Source organism: Falco naumanni, chromosome Z, assembly GCF_017639655.2.
Source record: "Falco naumanni isolate bFalNau1 chromosome Z, bFalNau1.pat, whole genome shotgun sequence".
Taxonomy (NCBI): Eukaryota; Metazoa; Chordata; class Aves; order Falconiformes; family Falconidae; genus Falco; species Falco naumanni.
The window spans coordinates 85,974,130-86,001,524 of NC_054080.1; the positions used below are offsets into that span (position 1 = coordinate 85,974,130).

Genomic DNA, 27,395 nt, shown 5'->3' on the forward strand with positions numbered 1-27,395 from the left:
GACCATGCCCAGCACATGTGGAAACGTCCTATAAATACCCAGGGTAGCTCTGGGGCAGTTAGCTGGAGCAGGGGCTAACCGAGGCCTGCAATTTTATCTGATGCTCCTGCTAGACTACCAGTGGGCATCCCCAGCCTGCTTCCTATGCCTTATGCACAGATGTACATTTCTTTATGCGAAATCAAGGTTTAGGGCTGGAATGCTGAAACGTGGCAGATGGTCCTTAGCTGTCCACTGGACTTTTTCCTTCACAGGTGTCTGTATGAGCAGCCTGCCAACAGGGTTGGTAATCGTCACTAAATTACTGCTAGCCACCTCTCTGCTAAAAGCTCTTTTCTGCTATCTAAGGTCCTGTAAGAGTACTATATTGCAGGAATGAGCAGAAAACTTGTCTTTTTTTCTACCCTTTCACTCCCATCTCTCATTTCAAGCACTATTTCTGTGCCTATACTGAAGCCACACCATCCTGTAATGCTGGCAGCCATCTCTCTCATTATTATTTTTTTTTCCATTAGACCAGAATCCCCATGAAGAATAAATACTCTGAAAATCAGACTGTGCTTTTGCAGGGGTGTGGCTTTACTTCAGTGGCAGCTACAAGGGTGATTTGAGAGGCCCAAGACATCTCAAAACCAAAAATATTTCTGAATATAAATATCAAACAGATGCATTCAATTGGCAGCACAATGGCCAAAGACTTTTCAATGACTGGTGTGGCAAAGCAGACAAATGAACAGTCTCCTCAGCACAGGACATTGGGACTTGGTGGTACTGCCAAGATCTCAAATACACAGGAGAACACCTTTTGTACATACCAACCAGGAGCCAGTGATTATTAAAGCACGATCTTTACTACCCTGGAAGAAGGGCTCATTCATTCTAAGAGAGGAATGTGTACTTGATCCAGCTCTGTTCCTCTGGTTTTCCAGCCTGGTTTGAAGAAGAGCACTGGAAAGAGAGGTAGATACTATTACAGAAAAATCAAGGATAAAGTTTAAGCTAGATCAGTCCCAGACTGAAAATCTGCAAGAAAGAAATGTATTGTATGTTGCAAGGATTTTTTTTTTTTTGCCATATATTAGGTGATGCTCCAAGCAGTGCTAGAGCATTAGTGAAAAGAGGATCATACTGGTTTGCAAATTAGGAAAAATTTGGAAAAATGAGTCAGAAATAGCCGTGACACCATTAGGCCCTAGTTGTTCTCCCAGTCTCATGCTGTTTTTCCTTGGGTCTAACCATTCTGACAAATTCTTTATGACTAAGCACTGAGTATCTTATGATCCACTGTGGTTTTATAGCATAGGTCTGTAGGCGTACAGGAGCATAGGACAGAGTGAAAGATAAGCTTGCGTAATGCTGGAGTTCAGGGACAGGCAGCAAGAACAAAACCTGGCAACTACTCAAGATTTGGACTAGGGACAGACCTGCCTGGCCCACTCCAGGTGGTCTCCAGACTTGTCCAAACTACAGGACAAATTTAATGTCAACAGTTGACCTAGAATGTAAAAGATCCTGCAAACAGGGTATCACCACCTTTACCCACAATTAAGGGGCTGCCTTGTAAAACATCACAATTCTGTAAAAAGCAAAGAAATGGAAAATGTACAGTTGAACAACTGCCGAGAAATACTGTTCAGTCACTGGGGAGTCACTGTGGGACCAGGTTAAAAGTGTTCCATTTTTAAAACTAATTCATAAAGAAAAAAAGAAGTGCTTCTCACTTGCCTGGTATCTTCTCCATAGCAGATTATTGTTTCATCTGTTAAGAGTTCACAAGAAAATCCAATATTTTCAGCAGTTTCTACAATTACAAAAATGAGAGGAAAGTATTTACTTAAAGGTCTGTCATGAGTAACTGCTGGGAGCAGCCAGAAGTACCTGAAGTCCTCTTAAGTAATTTTTGAAGTTATGTTTCAGTATGAGAAGCTCCCTTTCATTACCACAGTGTGGATGAACAGGGGTGTGTTTATGTGTGTGTAAATCATACATAGCACAGAGAAGCAGGGGGAATGCTTGTTAATTATTTGTCATACAACAACTGTGGGCACAGTGGGCAATGGATTTAAAGTCAACAACAGGAAACTATATTTCCTATACAACATTTCCTATAAAATGCACATTACTGTGGTGGAATGCATTGTCACAAGATGTTTTTAATGGAAAAACTTTTAATGACCTGGAAAAGTCTATCAGGCAATTCATGGAAGAAAGATCTGCCAGGGCCTATTTAACTTGATGGTGGAGATGTAGCCTCCATGTCACAGAGCCATTTCACCAAAGGCATCACAAGAATCAACTGTGGGGTATGCCATACTGTCCTGCTCCAGCCTTACTCTGGATTCCTTGAGCCAAAGCTGTCACCAGCATCAGAGAGACACTGGTCTGGTAGTACCTCCACCCAGGCTGTAGTAACGCCATTCTTAATTACAAATTTAATGCAATTTCTTGAACTGACTTAACAAAATGTGTTGCCAGACTACAGACTACCAGAAGAAATCAACTACCAAAAGAAAATCAAATCAGTTTCTGTCAGCAGCACTTGTGATTATTTGAAAAGTAAATTTGCAGTGTAAGAAGACAAGTTTCAGTATCTGCCCTCAGAGCCAAGCAAGCCTGGTGTTAAAAGCAAGTTATCCTGCATTTGCCTTACACTGGGAAAAGCAGTAGCTGGGTATTTCTGTACAGAAGATGGTTACAGAACCCGTCATCTAAGATAATCTGTTGGAGGAACTGAAGTTACACAGAAGCCCATCCAGTAACTCTGGATTGGGAACAGCTGGGATGAAATTCTGCATATTGTAGAAATTCCTCCAGTTTCAATTCAAATGGACTTTCATGCTAAGCTTTTCTACAAACACGCTTTATTTCTAGTCTGCATTTGCCCCAGTTTATCTTCTAGCTCTTATGCTGCTTTTACTAACTCTTTGGCCGTAAGCAAACCCACCTTTTTTGTCACCCGTAAGCACCCAGATTTTAATGTCTGCTTTTGAAAGTCTGGAAATGGTTTCTGGAACTCCATCCTGTAGTTTGTCTTCAATAGCTGTCGCACCAAGCAGCTGGAAAATATTTGAAATACAGGCATTTAGTAGGATAAACATGTGTAGAAAACTGATTCATTTTCAGTAGAGGATGAAACTGTTCTGGACAGGCCTTCAAGACAAGGTACTCAAGCTACAAATTCAGTAGACAAATGCTTGCACACAGAAGCAACCTCACTGAAATGCACATACAAAAATACATTTCCCTTCATTTTGTTAAACTCTTAAATTTAGTATGGCTCTAAAGCAAATAAAATACCGAAAAGATCTAAGTCAAAATGTCCTAATAAACAAGGATAATTTATTTCCAAAAAGATCTGTTTCTTTCTGTATGAGAACAAAACTACACTAAAAATGTAAAGCTTGACTTACAGTTAAGTTTTTTTCTATTTCCTCATATACTTTGTCCAGAGCTTCATCACGATGAGTTGTAGCTACACTGGCCTCCATAAATTTTTTATTCCAAGCTTCAAATTCATCATGACTAATGTCTCTGTAGCACACGCAGAGTGTCCTAAGAGTTTCATTTGCAAAAATCTGAAAAATAATAATAATTAAAAAAAATAAAACTTATCCACAAAACAGAACTCTCAATTTGCAATCCAAATCTAAGAGTTAAGATCATAAGCATTTGGTAAGTCTGATAAAACAAATCTGACTGCACAATTAGTCCTGGGCATTTCAGAAATCCCAAAAATTAAATTATAGCTGACAAAGCAGTCTGAACTGAAAGACTGAAGAGATGACAAACAGAACAGGGTGTAGTGACCCGGAATACTGATAACTACAAAAAAACGCATGTAGACAAAATTTAAGTTCACTTCTCATGGGAAGACATGAATGCATTTTTAAGAACATGCATGAAAACTTACATTACTTTGATTATTTCTCAGGTTTGGGATAACTTGTAGAACCAATTATAGTCTGCAATTGTTTAAATAGCTTAGGAAAAGGAACCTAATAAATCTATAGTCAGAAATAAACTATTTTTAATTTTTTAAATTCATATGAAATACAAACGTACATCTAGTGCTTCTTCTGTGGCTTCTCTCTTTAGATTCCTTGGGTGCAACCGTTCATAAATTACTGTATCAGCCCCTTTACAATACAGCCTGATATTTCCACCTGATTCCCTTACTGTGGAGTAAAATATGAGAAGTGGGACAAATGTTAGAGTACATTTGAATTAAGGAATAGTTTCATATTAGATTTTTCAGTCTGCTGCTAAGTACCAAAGCTACAAGACCACGTTTCTTCTTCATCACATCCAATACCGTTCAATTAAGTAACTTGGTTGACAAGTGCATTTCTTCTTCTCTTTCATGAGAGGAGGGGATTTTTAAATTCCCAAGGATTAAATTTTTGATAATGGTTCATCTACTATTAACATCTCTCTTGCCCATAGGACCTGGGCAGAGCATATGCTAGAGGTAAGACGCACTGTAATTATAGCCTTAAAAACAGATCTCTAACTGTTTCAGGACTGACTTCTTTAAAGATAGTTAAAATCAAAACAAAAGAGCTATTTATACCTCAACCTGCATATCTAGTATTCCAATAGCTAGAGGAACATGCAGCTCGTTCGCTCTCTCTGGCAAAAGGGGAATAAATCATCTTTGTAGCATTTCTTCAAGCCTCTACTAAAGGGACCTAAGATTGTCTTCAGCAGAGGCCACATGTGAACACCAGGACTGTCTAGCGGACACATTTACACCTAATTACAAAGCCTCTCTTTTGCTATCCAGAGCTATGTGGATTAAATCTGTCACAGGATGGTGTGTTAACACAGCTTTAATTCTTGACTTCAATTCCCCTTGCACGTACATTTTCACCTACGGAATACAAGTGACCTTTTCTATAAAGGCTGGTCGTAATCAGCTTACCAATGACAGACATCCGTTTTCTATCACTGTTGAAATCCAAGATTGCAAGGACATCATAAGTTCTTTCAATCCCCATTTCACTTATAGTGATAGTATTTTGTGTTCGTGACAGAAAAACATAGCCAAAGTTTCTGGCTGCAATAACCAGGGCCCCTTCATCTGGGGAAGCTGCTTGGTAATTGAGCTGACCTGTATCATTGAAACAGTGAAGAGAAAGCCAGGATATACTTGAGTGTTACAGGGGCACTTGGACACCACAGCTACAAAATTCACACCCATTCTTCAGAGAAACCGAGCGCTGGACAAGCAAAGTCCTTTCCCTTTCTGAAGTGGGATCTAATATACTGCTGCAACACCCAACAGCAGCGCACACAGAGGAGAGGGACTAGGGATCCCCTCACCCTGCTTTTATGACATGTACTTTCAAAATGGGATAAACCACTCAACCTTCTTCTTTCCAGGTATAAAAGCAAAAGCTGTAACTTCTTCTGTATCAAAACAAGTCTAGCTTAAATATCTTAATTTCTCAATACATTCACTTAAGCATTTTCAAAGGAAGCTCTGAAACACAAATCCTCGGCCACAGACACCAATATACTGTAGTGGAAACAGCCCCAAAAACATTAGTTGGAAGAACAAGTAAGGACAGAGGACTGCTGGTTTCAGAGAGCTCTTGCAAAGATGGGAGTAAAGCAGTATTACTCTTCAATGTTTTAACTAAATCTTCCAACTTTATTTTTTACATTCAATAGCTGTTCACCTCTAAATTTAGTTTCTGTCACTTTTTTTGCTATTCCTTTTGCTTATTTGCTGCCAAATATGTCCAAATCTTAGGACAGACATACATGATTTGTGTAAGTCTATGGGGCTGTGAGTCACTGTGTAAGAGCACGAAACCCTCATGCTGAAAACATTCGTTTTTCCACACTGGAAATAAGTTTCCAAATATATTTGTACTTTCACATATGTATGTGGAACCACAGACTATGCTAGTGTCATTATGATTTCCCTTGAGGTTTATGCTTTTGAGATTTTAAAGATTTATTTGAAGAGAGAGGACCCATTACATGAAAACACAAGACCTCTGTATGAACTGTTCCCCTGCTTTTTTAAATCTGCTGTTATTTAAGATGAGCATTTGCCACAACTGTAACTGTTATAAAGACAGTCCTCCTTCCATAAAGGGTCAGATAAATTGAGCACAGGGAGTAGCACTGACTCCTGCTTTCATTTAATTTAAAAGAGCAGCCTAACACTTCTCACTTATGGGACCAGCATTAGTTTTGGATCTCTCCCTTGTGCAGCCGGATTTGAGTGACTGTTTCCCCTAACACAAGTGAAAAAACCCCAATATATATATATACACTCACCATCAGAAGCATCAACCATGACTGTGTGACAAATGGCAAGCAGAAAAAAGAACTTATGAATTTCTGGCTCCTTCCCAGATTTTATTTGCTCTATCAGATAGTGATCATAGAATGAGAACTTTCCATCTGCATACTTGTTCCAGCTGAAATCCACTTGCTGCTTAGACAACAGAAGAAGTGAGAGTTTGAGTTATGTCACGTGCAATTACTTTGTGCCTACTTGCATCTCTTCGTACTTTGGCAAGGGAACGTTCCATGTTCTACAGGCCACAGGGGCTTCAGCACCAGATCAGACCAACCTACCTCTGGGTGGCTCTGAAGCTGCCCTGCTCCATCCCGGCAGACTCCTGCAACGCAAGCACCATCAGTTAGAAGGCACAGGACAGAACAACAAAATTACCAAAGTCATTCACAAAGTAAAAAATATATAGAATACCTACCACATTAGAATAGCTCAGAATTTAAAAAAAAAAAAAAATCTTTCACAGCCAATGTACCTTTATATACTACTAACACCAAAGCAAACATACAGAAAAAAAAAAGATGCGGTAAAATTGTCACAAACTATCCACGCTGGCTTAACACAGCTTTCACTGTCAGAAATTCCTCCCCTCTCTGCAGAGGTAAGATGTTTCAAAAGCACATGGCATTAGCACAATGTGTTCTTTGCCATTTGAACCAACCAGACAATAGTTTTGAAGCACACATGCTGCATATTCTAAATATTGAAATCCAGAAAAGATTGAAAATTGAAGTAACTAACACTAAAAACTCCTGCTCTTACTGCATTCTCTTATTTGTTTCCAGATTAATTTTGTCCCTGAAGCGTTTCTACCAAAAGTAAAGCATTCTGCATATAACTAATTTCTGACTTTTCTGATGCAAAGTTTCTACTTAAATCCATCATTTTCCACTTTTCAAATGGGAAAAGGGTGGGAAACCGTAACAATTCAATTTTACTGGAACTTTACTCAATACCTGGACTAAATTGTGGAATTTCAGCTGAAACAAAGATGACTCATATGCACCCAATTTCAAACAAGCATTCAAATTCCTACTCATTTGTGTAGACTGGCCAGATGCTGCCAACTGGGTTACACAGGGACTTGCAGGGACTTCCCTCTGTGCTCCAGGCACAAATCAGAGTTCCTATGCTAGACACATTTTTTTGCTACAGGGTGCAGTGGCGTGGCACGAACTTACCGTATCTTTGTCCGTTTATGCAACATTTTTTAAACGTCATGATGTTCTGTGTAAGCGTTCCTGTCTTATCAGAGAAGATGTAGTGGATCTGCCCCAGCTGCTCATTCAGCGTGGTGGTTCTGGCCTTCGCAGCTGTGTCCTTCTCAGGGTAATACATTTGCAGGTCCCAGTTTATAAAATAGCTTTGGCCCAAGCGAATCACTTCAACGCTACATGAAATAAAATGAATTCTCTCACTCCCAACCGCATCTCAAATTTCAAAATGATGACACATTATCAGATCCAGGGGACTCTGACTGTTTTCAGGGACTCAAATTGCTCAGATAGCCCAGGCACTTAAGGCAAAACAATTACATTTATCAGCACATTACAAAGCACCATAACCTCTATGCAGGCCACTCAAACTGATGTTGGACTACAGCTTCAACAACACTGTGGTAACAGGGCAACAGCCTCTATGTCCTTATCAAGCAAAAGGTATCGATGGTGCTGGTCCTGTAAGACATAGAAATCCCACTTGGGAATAGCATTTTAAGTAAAATTTGGAGAAGAGCAGGTAGGAGGTTGTAGGACTTCAAATATGCTACAGACAGGTTTGTCAGAGGCAAAATTATTCATACCTCATGCAGCAGTAAGGTCTCTCTTTTGAGAACTAAGTCTGAAAAATATGTTTTTTCCATTTTAATTCTTTTTCCCAAGTAGTTTCTTTCATGCACTGTGACTGCAGAACTAGGCTGAGAAGTTAAATACCAGCAGGATCAAGTCTCCAATTTTGTCAGAGATCATTGCTTGGCAGAATTTTTTCCTTAGTCAAAGTATAGAACAGATAGGCTTAATACTATAAAAAAGCTTGATATCTTTACATTCTGAGTCAAAGATCCTTGAGTGATGACTTTATATTAAAAGCAATACAAATCACCTTCTTGTAAAATATCAGCAAAGATGAGCTTATCCAACGTCTTTTCAATAAGACAGAGAATTAATATGCTTTCCCATCCAACGTGGAGCTGCACTTGTTACCACCAATGGGAAATTAAGTCCATTCACCATTAACCTGTAAGTGAAGTAATTCAACCCTACCACCAGTTCAGCTTTAAAGGCCAAGGCATTTACCTACCTCACATAGAGGGAAATGGGAACCATCGTGTTCAGAACAATGATATATCCCCAAAAGTTAAGGAAGCCACGATACGGCGGACTGAAGTCTTGCGCGTCATAGAGGTACCAAGACAAGTTGCCGATCTGCTGCTCCCAGTAAGTGTGTCCAATCGCAAGGCCAGCCGACAGCAGGATGAGGACGATAAAGATCTACAGCAGAGAGGGGCCCATGACACTTCAGAAACATTTGCTTGACTTAAATCCCAACCCCTCATCTTTAAAATGGAGTATTACATCTATTTGTAAACAAAAAGAAGGGGGAGCAAACCTTTCCCACAAAATAGTCTCTTCAGATTATCCGGGTTCTAAGTTGAGTCTATTCTCCAAGCATCGTCATCATGTTTTTATGTTTATTTCAGAAGGCAGTAAATGGGGCACACGCATATGCTCAGAGCAGAGGCAGAACCACAGTCATACCGAGACATGTGGCTCTACCTGACAACAAGCCAGCTCCTCTCTCCTCTTTCCCCATCCCAGGGAATCACACTTAGCAGAGTGCAGGTGGTAGGAAGTGGGTACTCTCATGCACATGCCCCATGGGTGCTGATCAAGGACAAAACCCACAGGTGTTGAACTTTTCAGGCTGCACAGACCTCTGGACCAGGACCTGGGTCCTCAGGTCTCTGTCCAACAGTTCAGTGCAGACAAGCAGAAGCACCTGCAACACTGGTTCTGAAGCACTTCTCTGCATCATATAGGCTGCTCTAACACCTGCAGTTTAGGGTCACAGATTCCGCCAACAGCAAGGCACGTTTTTAGATTTCCTCCTACTTCATCTCAGCTCATCAGCGCCAAAACACAGTGGAAATATACTTATTACACCAAAAAGAAAAAAAACTTTCCTAAATTTGCATTCACCCTAGTCACTTAAAAATGAGCTCAAACATCTGATTTGTAAACAAAAAGGCTTACAGTATAAACCATGTAATTCATAAGGGAGTCAATTTTTGTCCTTTTAAATCTCGTCTTTCCACTATTTTTCATTATTTTTGTATCCGCACCTAAATATAAAGAAAAGAAAAAAAAAAAAGGAAAGATGCAATATGCAAACAAGTGCTAGCATTACTATTTTACAAAACTGAGATATCAAACACAGTCAATGGTTATAAGATAAAGATGTAATTTCACTCTATATGGCATGCTTTTAGTTAGTAAATACTGCACACGTTAAATTCATAAATACCTGCAAATATGACCACTCCATGGCAGAAGTCTGTATTCCTGATTTTACATCCACGTAACAAAATCTTATCAGCATCCAGTGAATAAGTCGTGTTTCTCCAGTATAATGTTCCTGCAAACTTATCCAGTCGGTTATTAGGTTCTTCACATTCAATCAGACCTAAAAAAGTTTGAAGAATACATTTAATATACAATAGTTAAATAAAAACACATTGATTTGTATCCACCAGAGAAGCAGTTTTACTTCATGAGATTTGGGGTTTTTTGAGAAAATGAATGTTCTGAATGAACAATTCCTTTGAAATTTAGCGTGTATGAATATTCAGTGCTGTACTGCTGGTATTTTAAATATGGTATCTTAGGGTGGTATTTTGCTTTCCAGAATGAAATAGCAGAAAGGATTCATTTCTGCACCAAGACCAGAACACACAGCATTTACTGTCAAAGGGAGAACTTTTTGTTCACCCTTAATTTTAACATTTTTCAAGTTTCAACAAAGGCCTGCATACAAAAGCAAGCATCTCTCTGGATCTTACACTCTAGCACAGACATGGCATTCAGTTAATTTTGCCATTGAAGACTAACTAGCAACAATCCAACGAGGGGAAGACAACCCTCATGCAATGCATTGCTACAGATACACGTTGCCACCACGCATTGCTACGCCACCCAAATACTTGAATAGTATGGCTGAAAAGTGACGTTTTACTGCCACTCTTAGGACTTGCCCTATTCCCACTGCCTACTTTACAACTGGTGACTTGATCATATATATTTGCATTTCCATCCCCCAAACTGAGCTCATCCTAGAACTTTGGTTCATGCTGCTCTTACCATTACGAAAACTCTGATTCAGAAATAAAACAAATAAACATAAACGTCAGCATAACTGCCGACTGCTACAAGGAGCACAGAGTGGCAGTTTCAGGACAAACTCTGAATTTTAACTTAACGACTATTGTGCAAAAAAGCATCTCCCTTCTGTTTATTTTGAATATGTCAGCTGCTCATTTCACTTTGTGCTCCTCAGCTCTTATACTGGAGGAAACCAGGAATAACAGTCTCTACTTGCTTACTTCTCCACGTCATGCTGGTTTAAGTCTTTTGTCTTTTTTTTTTTTTTTTTATTTTAAAGCATTTGCAATTTTAGAGTGGCTAAAAAATTCAGCTTGAGATAAAACTTTGCATCAGATCTCAGTAAAACAAAGGATTGCCTGCCCTTCAAGCTTCCACAACACACACAGAAAGTGGCTACATCATAACGATAAATGTGAAAAGGACAACAGAAGATAATTTCCAGATGCAAAACCAACAGCAAACTTCCTTTTTTTCCAAAGAAAACAGGCAGGCAAACACTAATAAAGGGCCCCATCCTCTCTACTCAGTGTGCCATAGCTCATTCATGGCAAAAACCTCATTTTCAGACAGACTATATTTTGTTCCACAGCACAATCTCCTCATGCAGCTTGCTGATGCTGTCTTATGACAAAAGCCAGGCAACCACTAACTCCAGAATGACAACCACCATTGGCAATGCTTCCATCCCCACCCATGTTTTATCTACTTTCACTGAAACTGTTGGAGCAACACTGGAATAGTTGTAAGAATGTAACTGTACAAACCATTAAAGTCTGCCATCGCACTTTCTTCTTGAAGATATCTGTGTGTTACTTCAAGTGCCATTTTGAATTTTAAGTTAGTCTCACTAACAAGAAAGGATAAAAAGGTCATTTTATCAAAAACATGGATGCAGGAAAGAAGTCTGAACAAAATTAATTTAAGCAAGTCAATATGCCACAGGTACCAACCCCCTGCTTTGAAGCAACGGCAAAGCCATAAGAAGCATTCACGAAACATATGACTAGTTCTTACACTGGTTGCTTTTCTTCACAAATGAAATCTTACCCCTTTACCTTTGCTCTCTGTAAGTAAATGAAGCTTCTCACAATCATTGTTTACTAATGCAACAATCAAGTTTGAAGTAATGGTTATTTGAAAGCAGTATTTAATATCGGATAGCTGTTAAAAGCTCCGATAAGAGATCAAACCTTTCACAACATAAACAGATCCTTGTTTTGCATGATGTTATAAGTTATCTTTTTAAGATTACTAAAGGTTGAGTGAGGAATACACTGTTCATTCAGAAAAATCAGTATTTCACCTCATTAGGTGAAGTCCATATCATTATGGACTTTTCTAAAAGAATTCCACACTAGCTTTCCTGACAACAACTAAAACAACATTTACAAAGCAAACGTTACAGAGACAGTAAGATTTACATTATCTAAGCAGTTTTTATGAAAACCTTTTGCAGAAAAGTATGTATTTTTGTTTTGCCACTCGGTTGGAAGAGACCTCTGGTAATCAATAGCCCAATCTCCCGTTGGAAGCTGGACCTTAGATGAGGTTATCCAAGGCCCTGTCAAGCGAAGCTTTGACTGTTTCCAGTGTGAGAAATTCCACCACTTCTCTGCATAACCTATTCCAATGGTCAGAATTATCCACTACCAGAACAGTTATGCCTGAATGCAGATAGAATTTCCTCTGAAGCAACTTATATCCTTTGCTGCTTCTCCTGTCAACGCGCATCCTTGTGAAGAGAGTATCTTCTCTGTAACTATCTTTGAGGTATCGAAACAATGATTAAACCACCCTTCTCTTCTCCAGGCTGAATAAATCCAAGTCCTTCACCCTTTCTTTATATGTCATGTTCTCCAACACTTCAAATATCTTTTCGGCACTCCAGTGGACCCTCACCAATCTTTCATGATCCTTGAAGTGTGAGGATCAAAAACAGGACACAGTTTTCCAGTTGTGGCTTAACAAGTGACAAGCAGAGTCTGAAATACACACTTCTTCCTCTTTTACAAGTAAGCCAAAATTAAATCTATGAAATCTACTAAAACAGAACCTTACCCATCTAGTTCAGCTGTCTCTACGTAGCAGAGACTGTTTGGTTCTGAGCTGGAGAGCAGCAAAATATCAGCCTGGAAAAACAAATAAATAAGCATCAAATAAATCCAAGTCAAGATTCGTAGAGAACTATAGAAACAGAAAACAAGTATGTCTAAAGCACTTACAGGAACGAAAGTATTTTTCTTCAGACGAATGATATCACCAACTTTAATATCTTTCCACTTTGTGTTTTTGAACCTAATATCAAGATAGTTTAATAATTATTACTCTTCAATCTAGAACACTATGTACTCTATAAACCTTGAAATATTGATCATTCCTTAGTACAAAAACCTTACATCTTTGGTAAGGTGTGTTTTTTCTTTATGGAAACTGCAGTTTAGTTGAGGGTCTATAATTTAGAAGTCAGCCTACCTCTTCACCTATATATGCATTTCTGTCCTTTCCAAAGGAGATGCTCTTAGCACAGATTTAGAGCCACAGAATTAAGTTTAAATTACTCCTTTGGGCAATTCTCTTCCATTTTCAAGTATGTTTTCACACAGATGTAGAGAACAAACAGCTGAACTTTCCCTGTCATCTATGTTTTAAGATCTAGGATGAAGCTTAGTAACAAGGCAACAAACACTACTTCCAAAGTTAAGAAGGGAACAGTACAAACCTTCCCTCTCTGATGACTTCACATGTCCTATTATTAACCTCGTTGTCCATCCTGTGACGAGCCTGAAAAGCGGAGTAGAGAATGTACTCCCTACTGTGTATCACAATTAAAGAAATTAACTACACTGTTTTCTTTTGCTTTTCATATCAACAAAACATGTTTCTTACAATGTCATCCACTAGGTCTTTGACTGCAGTTATTCCCAGCACCAAGAGTAAGGGCACCAATGTTGTATACCATGACAGGGTAGTTATTTGGGGAATTGACTGCAAAAGACAAATAAAAATCATTCAGTACAGGATTACCAATCCAGCTCAATCCAGAGTCATTTAATAGTGATCTGACTATAACATAAGAAAGAAACCTAACACATCAGAAGGAATTTTAAGTCAAGTTGTGAAGAGGAACAAAACTCTCGAAAGAGAGTTCGACCGTGCTGCCCTGTTTCAATATTGGCTACTCTTTAACAACTCTGGTTGCTCATATTTTCTGTTGGGTGTTTCTGATTCATGAGTGGAACTTAAGGTCATCGTGTTTTACAGACTAAAAGAAACATACTTTCCCCACAAAATCTGTGAACTTTGTAACTAGCTCATCCTAGCCAATACAAAGCTAGGGTAGGCTGTTCCAGACTTCTTTTAAAATGGGCATAGTTTCTGTACTACTTGTGATACAGCCCCACACAAAGTACCCTGCAGTTTCCTGATAGAAACAGCACTGAATTGTGTCATTAAGCATTATTCAGCTCTGTAGATCAGCACCTCCAGTTAACTTCACAGTTAGCATTTGCTCTGTCTTTCTTACCTGCAAAATGAGAAGAACAAGGAAATAGAAGTTGGCTGCTCTTTTAAACTGTTCAAACAGATTCATTGGTAAAAAAGTGACAGGGTTGTACTTGTATGTTTTAATTGCGTTTCCCTGTTGAAGAAAGCCAAGTGTCATTCACAACAGCAGATTATTCTTACATTACAAATGTACAATTTGTATTTTTAAGTAAAGCATTTTACTTGGGTCACGATCTTAATGAAACAAGGCATAAAAGGTCTGTTTCACTGACGTTAACATACCCCAAAAGGCATCTCACAATGAAGCTTTAGCTACACCAAGGACTACAGGGCACTGCACACTCACAGTGTGGAAAGATTACAGCCTCTCCCTGGGTTAATGGAAACAGGGCATGTGGCACTGCCAGATAAGCACAGGGAAGGGGAGGAAAGGGCAGTGCCCTCCTCTGCCTGGGCAATCTTCTCTGTAATGCCTTTTGACATAATTTGCTAAATACATGATGCCACTATTAGTGATATAATTGGTCTCGGGCAAAAACTACAAATAATGAATCCAGACACCAAGGACTGTTAATTAGACTTATTCAGAAGGGACAACATCAGATTCAGGAAGGTTAACTCTCGTGAGTGCTAGTCCCTACCTTCCATTTGAATAGCTCCAGTTGTAGAAGTTTTACTATTAAATGTTCATAGTCATGCATGAGACAATCCAAACTACCTCAGGTCTGCAAGGCAGGTATCTCAGTAGGTACAAGAGAACCACACGAGCCAATGGACCACAGGTAAAGCTGGACAGCCCACATGTCACCCCACAGGCCAAGCCTCTGTCACTCACAACCAGTACGACATACAAGCACATATAGCTTTATTTACTTTGAAAAGTTAACATAATAGGGTGGATTTAGAATGACACTGTTTAAAAGAGTAGACATTCCAAACATATATTTTTAAGTGTCACAGTTTAGCTTAATCAGGATATTGCTTAATACTACACTGAGACGTTATATGAAAGATGACACCTGTGCTGGTGTTTGCAACAGCCACAGTTGAGCAAATAAATCTCGGATTTCGGACTGAGGGCACTTGGCTTCTAATTCTCTATCTCGTCTTAAACAAGCCTCTTGATACTTCCCATTCAGTTCTACTTCCCCACCTTTGTGGGAAATCCTAAGGAAGCGTTAATTGTGGCTTTTATACTAATCACCAGTGGTTCCAAAGGTCTTACTGAGATTAGGAAAGTATTCACCCCAACAAGTACTATTAGCACAGAATTGAGATAAAGAAAACTTACTGCATATTTGCTTTTTTTGAAGCACAGAAATACAGTTCTCTTAAACTGGGGCTGTTCGCAAAAGTATTGATCATTCGCTTTAACTTGCCAGCTGCAGTCTGGAAGAGACAAGGCAAAATGGGTCAATACCTGATTGTTACAGACACCAGCGAACAAATCTGCGAGTTTCAGGTTCTCTCTCAAATGCCATCTTTTAAAGATACTTTCAGCTGCAACAAGACTGGTACCTGCTTTTCAGTACACAGTCTAAAAAAAAGTTTTAAAGAAGTTTCCACACTATTTGTATTTATTAACAATTAAAATATAATCTGAGGTAGGAAGGAGTGTTGATTAACAATTTTCAAGTTCTATGAGAAACTGAAAACCTATTAGGGTAACATTTTTTTATGCTACATTCCCTTCTTTCCCTTATTTTGGTTTACTTTTGTTATAACTGTGAAGTGCTAAGCACTCAAAACAGGGTTTCCAGAAATGAAAAGGTCCACTCAACTTTCAAAAACAATTATTTCATATAACCATAATGTGCAATGGTTTTCATTTACAACCGCAAAAAAAGGTGAAGATCTGAAGTGCTCATTTTATTTCTTCATCCATCCATTTTGTTGGATTGCTTGAAAACTCAGGAACACGAATTGCATTTTGCAGTAAAACTTAACAAAAGCTAAACGAGTGATGTCTGCAACAGCCTTCTGAAGTTTTGGACCAGAAGTGCTAACAAACCACCACCTCTGCCTTCAGGTCCCTATCGTTAATCTAAGTCCTATGAAGTCTGGCTAGGGTCTATACTTTTGTAGGATATAGGTAGCTTTTGGCCAGCCACTATTTACTCCTAGAGTGACTTCTGCTGTCAAGTTATCTTCCCTGCCCCCTCTTTCACAGACTACCTCTTTCCCTCCAAATCCTTCAAATCCCTTTCCAGCCCCTAAATCTGCATCACAGACAGCCCCATTAATCCTGCTACCCACACCCACAAGTTCAGGCCCTGCCCACATCAAAGAGATTCCCTGGTGAACTCATTCATTTCTAAACCGACTCACAGGAGCCTTTGCCTGCCTGCGAAGGAGGAGGCAGACAGTATTTTGAAACTCAGCTTTCCAGACTCACCAGCCAAGTATCTCCCCCTTTTCTCCAGCCCACATTAATTGTCCTTAATAGGCACTTTTTTTGGTTTTGTGGGATTCCCATGACCTAAGTGCATCCAGCACTACAGAGCATGGATGGCGTGAAACTCCCAGAGGCAGAGGCATGGCATGGGACTGGCAGCCACTGCCAGGGACGCAGCTGTGAAGGAGCTGTAAGGGCCAGCTGTAACGTAGTCATGTCTGGTAAGGCTGACTAAGACTTAAAAATGCACATCCAGGCACAAAGCCTTACCCTCCCCCGCCCCCCAACACATAAAACAAGTTCTCGTTTGACGTATCTGGGATTTTTACTGTGACTGTACAACTTTCATTTCCAGCACATAGGTTGGAAGCTGACAAGATAATAGAGAAATATTTATCTTGCTGTAGCACTTGTATTTAAGATTGCATAAATGAAAGCATACAGCAGGTGATGAAGATACATTGTGCATCCTGGCCAGAGCTCACATAGGTGTGCTGCGAGTCACAGTGTTTTAGTTGCCTTACATTAAATTTAAAACAAAAAAATACTGGAGGACCAGGTTTCAGTTTACAAGAAGATAAACATTACTGAAGTGCATCAATTGAGAAAGTTATTAAATTTTACCAAAATGACAGGACTGAAGAAAATTGTAAACATGTCTAGGAGAGCATTTCTCCACCACACCCAAAAGACATTGCAGTGTTGATAAAACCTTAGCATCCCAGATGGAAAATCGGCAAATTAGGTCTTAAATAAAACCTGTGTGAAGGAAACTACCTGAAACCACTTTAAATTGCTTAGAATTCATATTAATATACCTAATATTTGGGAAGCTGCATCAGTAATTCATCATTTATAAAGGAACATAAAGGGAAAACGATCTTTGTCGAGGGAAAAAAGTAAGAAGTAAAAAGGATGACACTTTTCCAGCACTACCTGAATATAATTAGCTACTGAACCAATCAACAGATTCTACAAGTTCCGCAACTCATGCCAAGAAATTATCTACTAACCAGAAAAAGCAGGCAAAAAGGATTTAAACAAACAAACCAACCAACCCCAAAGGGTCTAAAGAGATTTAAAAAAAATTGACAAAGTTTGTCAATTGCTTACAAGCTCTCTGGTTAAGAATACTGGCCTACCAAGCCTGCATGGTAACACGTCCTACCTCCTCTTAAAGCTTTTGCCCTAGCTCAGCATTCAAAGGAACTCTGCCATATCCATAGCTCTAGTCCGTATTTTGGATAATAACTCGGGTAACATTAACTGTACAGACAGTGGAACCTTGTGATTACACTGAACCAGCAGGAGCTATGAGCCCTTTGGCAGGCAGAATCAAAACTCATCTCTCTGATTTCAGATTCTTGCCAATCCACCAGAATAAAGGAAAAGGCACACTACACTTCAGAAACGAAACTGAAGGTGTAGGAGGTCCTGGGGGGGGGGGGTGTGGTTGTTGGGTTTTTTTTTTTCCCCTCTTGTGCTTATACTAGGCCACAAAGCAAACCTGTGGTTGCTTGTGTACCACATCTACAAAATAAAGTATCTGGAGGAAAAGACATTAACAAAAAAAAGGGAGGGGAGTCAAGCAATGGTCATGATGAGAACTCACAAAAATATGATGGATGATGTATTTATTCTATAGACTATTATACCTCAGTCATCGTAAAAACCCCTCAAAACTAAACACATAATAGGTGGTTATAAAATGAAAACATGTAATAGGTGGTTATAAAATGGGAGGTGATCAACTGTTCCCTATTGGTACACAAACAGGAAGAAATCTATATGTATTAAACAGGCCTTGGTTAAATAAAAAGTACTCGCACTGCAACACTGAAAAAAGGGTTATTTAGGGGAGTTACATACTTTCCTTGGAACGAGGTTAAGGATAGGTATGTCTAAAACATGACAGAAAGGTTCCTCCCATTTACATTTCTATGCTGGCAGCAGCACAGACTGCACTTGATGTGTTTCTTTGAACTCCTCCTACTCACCTTTTTGTGATTTTGAAACCACTGCAAATAAATAAAATCATGAGGCTACAAAATTAGCATTGAAGCCATAATCTCATCTGTGCAAGACTTGAAGCAAACCAACTGACTAAAACACAACAAATTGGTTTATGCTGGTTCAAGTTTCCAGATGATGGGGAAAACAAGCATCTGAAGTTTTGTTTGAGCAGTTCTCAGGCCACAGGCTACATACATCTAGGGACTGCCTTAATTGTGGCAAGGTCACTGTGCAGATCATCAGCTTTATACAATAAACAGTGGCACAGAACTCTGGTTACAGACTGGAATGACGCTGATTTTCATTCTGACATTTGTTAAATTGAATTGCCATCAATTACTCCTCCACAGATTCAGACAAGCCATTCCAAATCCTACCTAACAAATAAGCGCGAAAGTCAAACTGATCCATGTGTAGCTCAGCCTCTGTATTCAGGACCATTTGCTACCCAAATCATATTTCTGTCATAACTTTACCTTTTTTCAATTGTTCTTGGCTCTCCTCAGTGTCTCTGTTGATTTGGTTTTGTCCTGGTTCAACTGGAGGCTGCTGACTCTGCAATTCATCCTCAGTTTCATCATCACTGTATGGCATATCCTCATCATTAGGCTGGGAATCCTCATCAAAGGTGGTCTCCGAATCCCTTTCTGAGCTCATGCTGCTAGCACCCTATGACCATTTTATAAAAATTAGGGAAAGGAGTTAATGTAGCAAGTGCTGGAAACCACATCTCTGTTGATGCTGGTCACCAAAACCCACATTTGAAACCAGTTTCCTTTGAACAGCGCAGAGCACAGGCTCAGTTTTCAAGCACAGACCCAAGTCATGAGGCAGTTATTTTCACAGCAAGTCCTTCATTACCATTCTGCCATATGTAATTACACATGCTCACACAAAAGACTAAGGAACGCCCTGCACTTGTGATAGAGGACACCTTGAGCGGGATGTAGGAACTGGGGAGCCCACAAACATTTGCCTCCTACTGCTCATTACATCATCCCCTGCAGAGCCACAGGACCTGGAGTCCTGCTTGGCCACGCTGGGGCAAGGAACCAGGCACCCAGCCCTGGGCCAGCATGGGTCATGCTGTCAAGGGTTCAGGTCACACAGTTGGTTCTCCATCCTGGTCTGCCCAGTCTCATGCAAATCAGCCCTTGCTTCCCCTCACCTCCCCACAGGCCAAACATCAGTGTTCACCATTGCAAGATCCCACATCTTGGTGTTCAAATACCCGAGGGAGTTTATAACTAATTTGTGGTTCAACACACAAGACCGGTCAGTTGAAGCTGATGTGTATGTGCATACCTCTGCCTGAAGCTTTTCAGAAAGTGCATGTGTTCCCTAACCCTCGAGCATTAGCACATTATCTTCCAAAAAGGGATCTCCACTTTCCATAAAGTTTACTTAAACTATAGTTCTTGAAAACCTCCCAACATCATTGTGACTTGGGCTGCTGCAGTGCTGACCTCACACAGGAGCCTGACATGCAATAGGGGATCCCATCCTCCTCCAGCATTTTAGATAATCGAGAATTTCTACAGCTTAAGCTATCTGCTTGTAAACAAAATCCAGAAACCATCTCTCATGTGTAACCCCCTCCAACCAACACCAGCAGCCAACCACCTGGACAACTCCTAGGTGGTCTTCATCCACATGTGGTCAGTTAGCCACCTTGCTGGACGTCCCGGCATTTTAGTAACTGATCTGGTTCACAGTTTCAGGCCATTCTGACGAGCGTGTCCTGTTCATCTCTAGCCATTCAACATCCAAATTTGTTGTATGGAAGCTTAAGTTACTTGCACTAGTTTCTGCAGATTAGCAATTTCCAAAGAGGTTCTGTGCTGTCTGTGAAAGGCACTGTAACAACTGTAAGAAAATCAAAAAAACAACAGGAGGACGGGGTGCTCCATCACCTTAGCCATTTCTGCCAGGGCCCTGAGAACACCAATACACCTCTCTGGCCCTGAGCAGCCATGTCCCAGCCCCCTGACACCCACGGGACCAGGAGCCACATTTTGGCTCAGCCCACAGGCCCTGTCTGAACTGCACTGGAGGCGAGCTGGTCTCCAGCTGAGCTGCCCATGCTCCCTTCTACTCTGGACACTGTGGACCTCTGAAGGCATCGCTGGGCCTGATCCTAACCCTGAACTACCCATCAACTTCCCGGCTTGACCCTGGACCTGCCTCATCACTGTGGCATTGCCTGTGGCAAGACCTCACCACGGCCTTGGGGTCTGTCCCACTTGCCTTGCGTGTCCTGGGACCCCCATCGGCTCCCTGTTGCCGCTCCCTGTTGCCGCTCCCTGGCGACTTCAAAATAAAACCAAGTTAAAAGATTGCTGCAGCCAAGTAACCTAACATGCACAGCAGCTAGCTACCAAGTACCCATCTGTTGACCCATCTTGCAAAAAGAGCCTGGTGTCACAAATGAAGGCCAGTGCCACCCTATACACCATATGCTGTTGCTTACAAAACCAGCAATCATTGAGGCTGACACCAAACCCTATTGACATCCACCTTAGTTTCTATTTTTGCAAAGCTGAATTGTCCCCCCTCCTTAATATCTCCTATAAAGACAGACATAAATATTACATGAGCACTTAATACGCTACTCAAATGACATGGCTGTTGTCTGGGAGCCCAAAGCATGCAACACTCATGAGCCGAGGCACTGCGGTGCTCACCCAGCGCACAGGCTAATGTTTCAAGACTGCCAGTTTACGAAATAAACCAAAACCAGCAAGTATCATATGAACACATAGTTTGATTTAACATGAATTAATGCTACTTCTTCCACTACCCACTCAAGCTGTTGGAGCTGCTCACTGAAGTGATTAGCCAGGAATATGACAGCTAGTCTCTAACACTGTTGTGGAACCTGAAATTTTTGTGAGAAGGTTGTTTGTTTTCCTAAATAGCCTTGGAGTTATGCAATACTCCTCAAGATGCAGGAGATTCAAGCTCAAATTCGGGCACCTGAATACCTCCCTTAATATTTTGGTTTATTTCTCCTCTTTTTACTTCTTTTGTTCTTTCTTGACTACCACTCCATCCCCAAAAAATCTCATATTTCACCTGATACAGAAAGGAAGAAAAGTATTAACCAGAAACCTGAACAAAAAATTTACCTCCAGAGCAACCTACTCAACAACTTAATACACAGGGCCAGGACAACATGCACTGACATCATCACAGGAACTGGTCCATGATGCAATCCACATGGCTTCTCGCACCTGGTGGGGCAAGCAGCTGGCTATACAGCCCCCGTGGACCACGGTGCCTTGCTGTGGACCTGCAGGCAGGTGGCTCAGGAGCCCCAGGTTATGTTGAGGTTTCATTCCCTCGGCAAGCCAGGCGACACTGCTGAATTGGGTGTTAGTCTCCTGCAAACTCCAACTTGCTGAGCAGTACTTAAAGCCAGCACAAACGCTGACTTTTCCCAACTTTCTCAATCTAAACAGGGATATGAACAATCCTGCCTTTAGCCAACAATGCCTTAGCCTTGCAAGCAAGCCAAGGTCAGACTCTTCAACCACATGCCTGCTTTAGGGTTTACAGACACTCAAGATTTTCTTTGCACTGTATGTCTGTTCAGACAGAAGAAATTCCATATGTTTTCAATCTCAAATTGTTTGAATGTTAGACAAAGTCCTTTTAGAACAGGATGTAATGCTCAATTCCTCTTTGAAATGTATCTAGAATATATATGACTGCAAGAAGCCCTGCAGCAGTCAAGAATTCTACCATGCTAATACCTTACCTGGGGACTGCTGGGGAGGCAGAGTAGAAGATCCTTACACGCGCTGTCCTTAAAACAAAAAATATCACCAGATCTTTGAATTGCCCTCACTCTAAGACAAAATAAGCTTGTACCTCCGGCACACACAGAGATTCAGCCTTTAGTCTATTAATCTTAACTGATTAACTGATTAATGATTAATAAACTAATTAATCATGCAAAGGGTTAGATGGGATGTCAAAAAAACCTACTGCACTTGTTTTCTATTATAGATGCATAGCTAAATGGAAATACCTAAAATACAAACAGAAGCAGCCTGTGATGCTAGCTGGAAACGCCAGTGCAATGATTCATTGGGGGGAAGTTCAAATCAACTGTATTCACCCCCTCAAAGAACTAAACTGCCAACTGGAAAATCCCACTAATAAAGGAAATCTCATTGTTACCTTGCAGGCAGCACAACTCTGCCTGCTGAGCTGATCTGTGCTGCAGGCACCACCACTATCATTGCTGCAGAAGACAACAACAGGCAGCATTTACTAACCCTGATACCATAAAACGCGGAGGACACCATCTCTGCGCTCAAAGCCCTCATTGCTAACATCCCCAGTAGCTGGCAGAGTCTCCTGGCAAGCATCGCTGCCTGCGTGCTCCGTATGTACCCTGCCCTTGGGGGACCAACAGCAGCCAAGAGGACAGCAGCCTGACTGATGGGGGTCACAGGCAGGGCTGCTGGTGAGCACGTGGCAGCAGAGGAGCCCAGGGCTGGCTAGGAGACTGCAGAAAAGCACCCACAGTTGGAAGAGAGCACAGAGGTGTTGCAGGGCCAAGGACAAAGGAGTCTTCCAGTGAAAGGGTGACAAATTGGTTTAGAGTTAAGTTTCTTGACACCTAGTCTGCATGAAAAGGGCTAGGTGGGATGTCAACACGATGTCAGAAGTTCAGGGGAAGGTGGAGACCGATCACGATGTGAAAGAGGAGACAGGAGGAACCAGCAGCACAGAGCAGCAGAGGTGCCAACTAATCTTGAGCCAGCAGGGGACAGAAAGAGAGGAGAGTGCACATCCTCTGGCACCTGGATTGAGAACAGACACAACTGAAATCAAAGATGAATTAAACACAGCAGAAAGAGGTGGCCACGACTGATTTTTGCAGCAGTCACTATTCTGAAGAGAAAAAAAGGCACCATAGTGTTGTTTTTTTTAAAAAAAAAAAGCTAGAAAAGCTATGCCATGCAAGAGAAACAAACTATTTATGAACAACACTAAAATAAAATAAAAGCAATGGTCCATTCTTAAAGGGATCTACTCTCAGAAGACAGACAGACAATTTCTTATGTTCATGTGCACTGCTTATGTTCAGACTTGAGCTGAAATAACAATCACTTACAAAATGGTCTTTCCACCAAGTCAAAAAAAGGGTTTGGTCTGCTGGAGCTGGATGTAAAACGGTTTCAAACAAGATCCCACCTGCTCTTCCCATCTCACAACAACACAACCAGATATGAACACTGCTTCTATGGCTCTTGCATTGAATGGACTAATAAAAAAAGTTACAAATAAATAAGCTTTAGAAATTTCTCGGAAAGCATCATATCTCACATCAAGCTTAGGTTCAATCAATAAGGATGTTAGAACATATGCAGTGGAAAAGAAAAATAATTAGAAAAACAACATTCCAATGCAAGAAAAGCTGCAGAGTTCTTCTCAGAGACAGAACAAGCATTTCATAAAACGAGATCCACTTGACTACACGTAACGCAGGCTACAAGTTTAAGCCCCAAAGTATCCTGCTGCCTGGGGATCAAGCTATGCGTTTGCAAGGGCAGCAAACTCCATCCCACCAGAAGCGCTACACACCAGTAACTTCCCTAAATTCTGAAATAACTTCTAATGCTGCCAAAGTTTACAGAGGTGCCTTTGTAAAGGTGCCTGTGGAAACAGTTCTTGGTGGGCCTCAGATGGAACAACCCAGTTGTTAGAAGCTGCTTGATAAAATACTCAAAAGATGACTCTAAAAAATTGTTTCTTGCTTGTATGGTCTTCATTTTCTAGTTACTGACTTGAAGATGGGGCTTTCACTCCACCTCAGGTAAGTCACAAAAGCAGAAACCCTTACATTAAACAAACCCATCCAGCCTCTGAGAGCAGGTGTGCGGAGTACTGACAACTGGAACTGCAGCTGCTTTCACTTCCTTCACTTGCAGTGGGGTGGCCAGTGCGGCTACAAAGACCGTCTCCTTTGCAAGGCTGGCGTTGGCTCCGAGCTTGGCAGGCACTGACGGGGCAGCCATGCTGCCCAGGCTGGCAGGAAGCAATGGTTAGCTCCCAGTTCTGCAACAGTCTCCTTAACTTAGAAAATTAATCTGATTCAAAGCAGGGCTTGATGTACAGGGAGGTAAAAGAGATGAAAATAGTATTAAAGACAAGTTTAACTGTACCTGCCTGAGTTTATTTACTAAAAGGGCAGAAAACTCAGGTGCAAATTCCACAGTGCTTTGGTCACTCAGGTTTTGTGTCTGCTCATGCCTCAGGGCAAGTAGTACCAGCTTATGAGGAATAAATTAATCCTTGTAAAAAAAGCATTTACTGCACTTGTTTGAAGGCAGTAAAAAACAACAAAAAAATCTTACTCTAAATTCTCCTCTGGGTAGTCACTGCCTATGACACTGTTGCAAGAACCTGGGGTCACAGGGAGCATAACTTCAATGCTGCAAATCAGATCGTCACTCAAAGTGACCCTAAAACAAAGTTACAGATCCATCTAGAACAAGATGTATGTATAGTAAAAGAATTAACATGCTACTAAATTTCTTATTTTTATTTATTGTGGATATAAAAGTCCATGACATGAAGCAGAACAAGCCTAACAATTATATACCCGTCAGTCATCAGTCCCTTGACAACATGCACACAGCTTACAGCCCTTACTGTCTCCTTAGCATGTTGTTCTACATGACAATCCCACACATTCATGCACTGCCTAGCACAACAATTTCCCAAACCTTGCCGTGGACTGTTGGTTTAGAATGTAACACCACCAATATTTTAATTAAGAGTCATAAAGCAAACTCAAAGAGTACAAAAAGCAAGCTCAGAGAGACCTTTCTGAAGTACTTTAGCTCTCTGGAGTTTAAATAGGACAAAAAAGCTACATCAAGCTGTTTCACTGATATTTAACTATCTATTAAAAGAAGTAAATACATGAAAAGCCTAATCTTCAGATATATTGGGTCTGTCCCAGATTTGTTCACTCTAGAAAGATTACAACAGCCATCACTACAAATAAAAAAAAAAACACCAAACCACAAACAACAAAAAACCACCGATACAAAACAAAGCAAAGCCCAGGTAAATGCAGACAAGCTTCCTGCCTCAGTAAGCCCCTGAATGAGGTCTTTCTTGGGCACCTGTCAAGATGATCCCAAGAGGAAATCTAAACAGCAGTTGACTAATCACTGCCTTGGCAGGCAGAAGGCAAACACTGAAACTTCCATAGCTACACCAATTCCACATTTATTGAATTATGTTCATGTGCCAAGCCCTTAATCTGAACATAAAGCTGTCAGGCTTCATACAGTTGTGAAACAAGGAAATGCATTTTGCAAACCAATAGGGCAATAGTCTCCAATAAAACAGTAAAAACATTGCTATAGAACACTATCACCAATGTCCTGTTTAATAAAATGAGAACCTATTTCAATCTCACTTGGTAAACTCCATCAAACATTTTTAAGCCAGTACTCTACCTGGAGCTCAAACACTGAACTAGTCAAATGTTACTTGTTTTCCTTGTCAGCAGGAATAATGTTGCAATAGAGTAACAGTTAAAAAACCACAACGATTTAATTTTGAAATTTTTCCACTCAGGTACAATTTCCATATTTATCAATTTGCATGTTTTTAAAAGCCTTCCTATACTTACTAGATTTATTTCTTGACTATGTGTTACTGGAGGAATAATGAAAAGCAAAGCCTACTCACAGGAAGACTGAATGCACACTTCCAAAACTGCAGCTAGAACACCATGTTAAACATTAATCTGTGGGGTGGGGGTTTCCCCCCCCAAGGACCTTCTAGCAGATGCCTGATTAGTCCACTTACATTTTCCCCTAAGAGATAGAAGTAATTATTCTGCTATCTTCAGCTGTAACACATTGCTGCTCATCTTGCCTGTAACAGATTTTAAGCTAAAAAGGGAGCATGAAACAAAGACAGCCTGTTAGGTAAACAGAGCAAGAGTGAACAGACGCTTGCAGGACTGCAATCCAAACCACCAAAAAAGAAATCTGAGCCCACAGAGTCCTCTGATGGCTCTGTCAAAGCAGACACCTGTATTTAAGAGGCTCAAGTCCATACCCCAGCTTATACCCTGACAGGTTTAAAGAATTATTTTGCATCCATGGGCAAACATTTAAAGAATGGCTCTAACAATGTTTGAGAACTAAAGTTTGTGATTGAAAAGACAGCTCATGATGCACTCTTGAGTAAGGTTGCAGTTTTGTTTCTTTAAAGTAACCCGGTCACCAGTATCAAGTCCTGGGCAAGTAAACAACCACTTCCTAAGGATCAGTTTATCCATCCTTTCTAATAATACAGATACAAAGTGAAGCATTTAATTCAGATGACCATTTTGTAAACCTGACTGTGGAAAAGGGGGTCTGAAACATCTAGGTAGGGCACACTGGGTAACCCCCACCTCTTCACGCTACTAACAAAACCATCAAATTCAGCAGAACTCCAAGGAACGGAGATGGCTTCAGAAAAAGGAAGCTCTGCTGTACATAGAAGAGCAGGACATATAGAAAGGTGCATGCATTTTGCCTTAAGGCTAGCATTCTCAATCTAAAAAGACAACAGTGGGCTTCAAACAGAAGGAAAAAAAAATCAGCTTAAAACAGAACAATGAGCAGCACAATACAAAGGATATGGATGGTTCATCCAATCAACATGCAAAGATTTTTTTTTCACCTGGTGGCAGCAATTCATACGGCTATTATTAGCTATTGCTGTTCTTAGGGCGTAAGAAAAACGATTCCTGTGAGTTATGGGA

At 40.6% G+C, this 27,395-nt stretch overlaps 1 protein-coding gene across 6 annotated transcripts in view; it reads right to left on the minus strand.

Annotated features, from left to right (window-relative positions):
- Window positions 1-27,395, minus strand: part of ATP8B1 (ATPase phospholipid transporting 8B1) — a 42,475-nt gene that overhangs the window by 7,741 nt on the left and 7,339 nt on the right. Inside the window, exons 1-21 of one of the 6 annotated variants that reach the window (XM_040580262.1) lie at window positions 26,327-26,378; window positions 19,081-19,273; window positions 15,488-15,585; window positions 14,216-14,329; window positions 13,579-13,677; window positions 13,412-13,473; window positions 12,915-12,987; window positions 12,751-12,821; window positions 11,457-11,539; window positions 9,836-9,994; window positions 9,565-9,653; window positions 8,612-8,802; window positions 7,495-7,703; window positions 6,595-6,638; window positions 6,292-6,448; window positions 4,922-5,110; window positions 4,063-4,175; window positions 3,411-3,575; window positions 2,945-3,056; window positions 1,726-1,801; window positions 816-948 (exon numbers count right to left, since the gene is read on the minus strand). In XM_040580262.1, the coding sequence (XP_040436196.1) occupies window positions 816-948; window positions 1,726-1,801; window positions 2,945-3,056; window positions 3,411-3,575; window positions 4,063-4,175; window positions 4,922-5,110; window positions 6,292-6,448; window positions 6,595-6,638; window positions 7,495-7,703; window positions 8,612-8,802; window positions 9,565-9,653; window positions 9,836-9,994; window positions 11,457-11,539; window positions 12,751-12,821; window positions 12,915-12,987; window positions 13,412-13,473; window positions 13,579-13,677; window positions 14,216-14,329; window positions 15,488-15,585; window positions 19,081-19,261 (2,418 nt within the window). In that variant the 5' untranslated portion in view covers window positions 19,262-19,273; window positions 26,327-26,378. The other 5 variants (XM_040580263.1, XM_040580261.1, XM_040580260.1 and 2 more) reach the window with 5 other exon arrangements.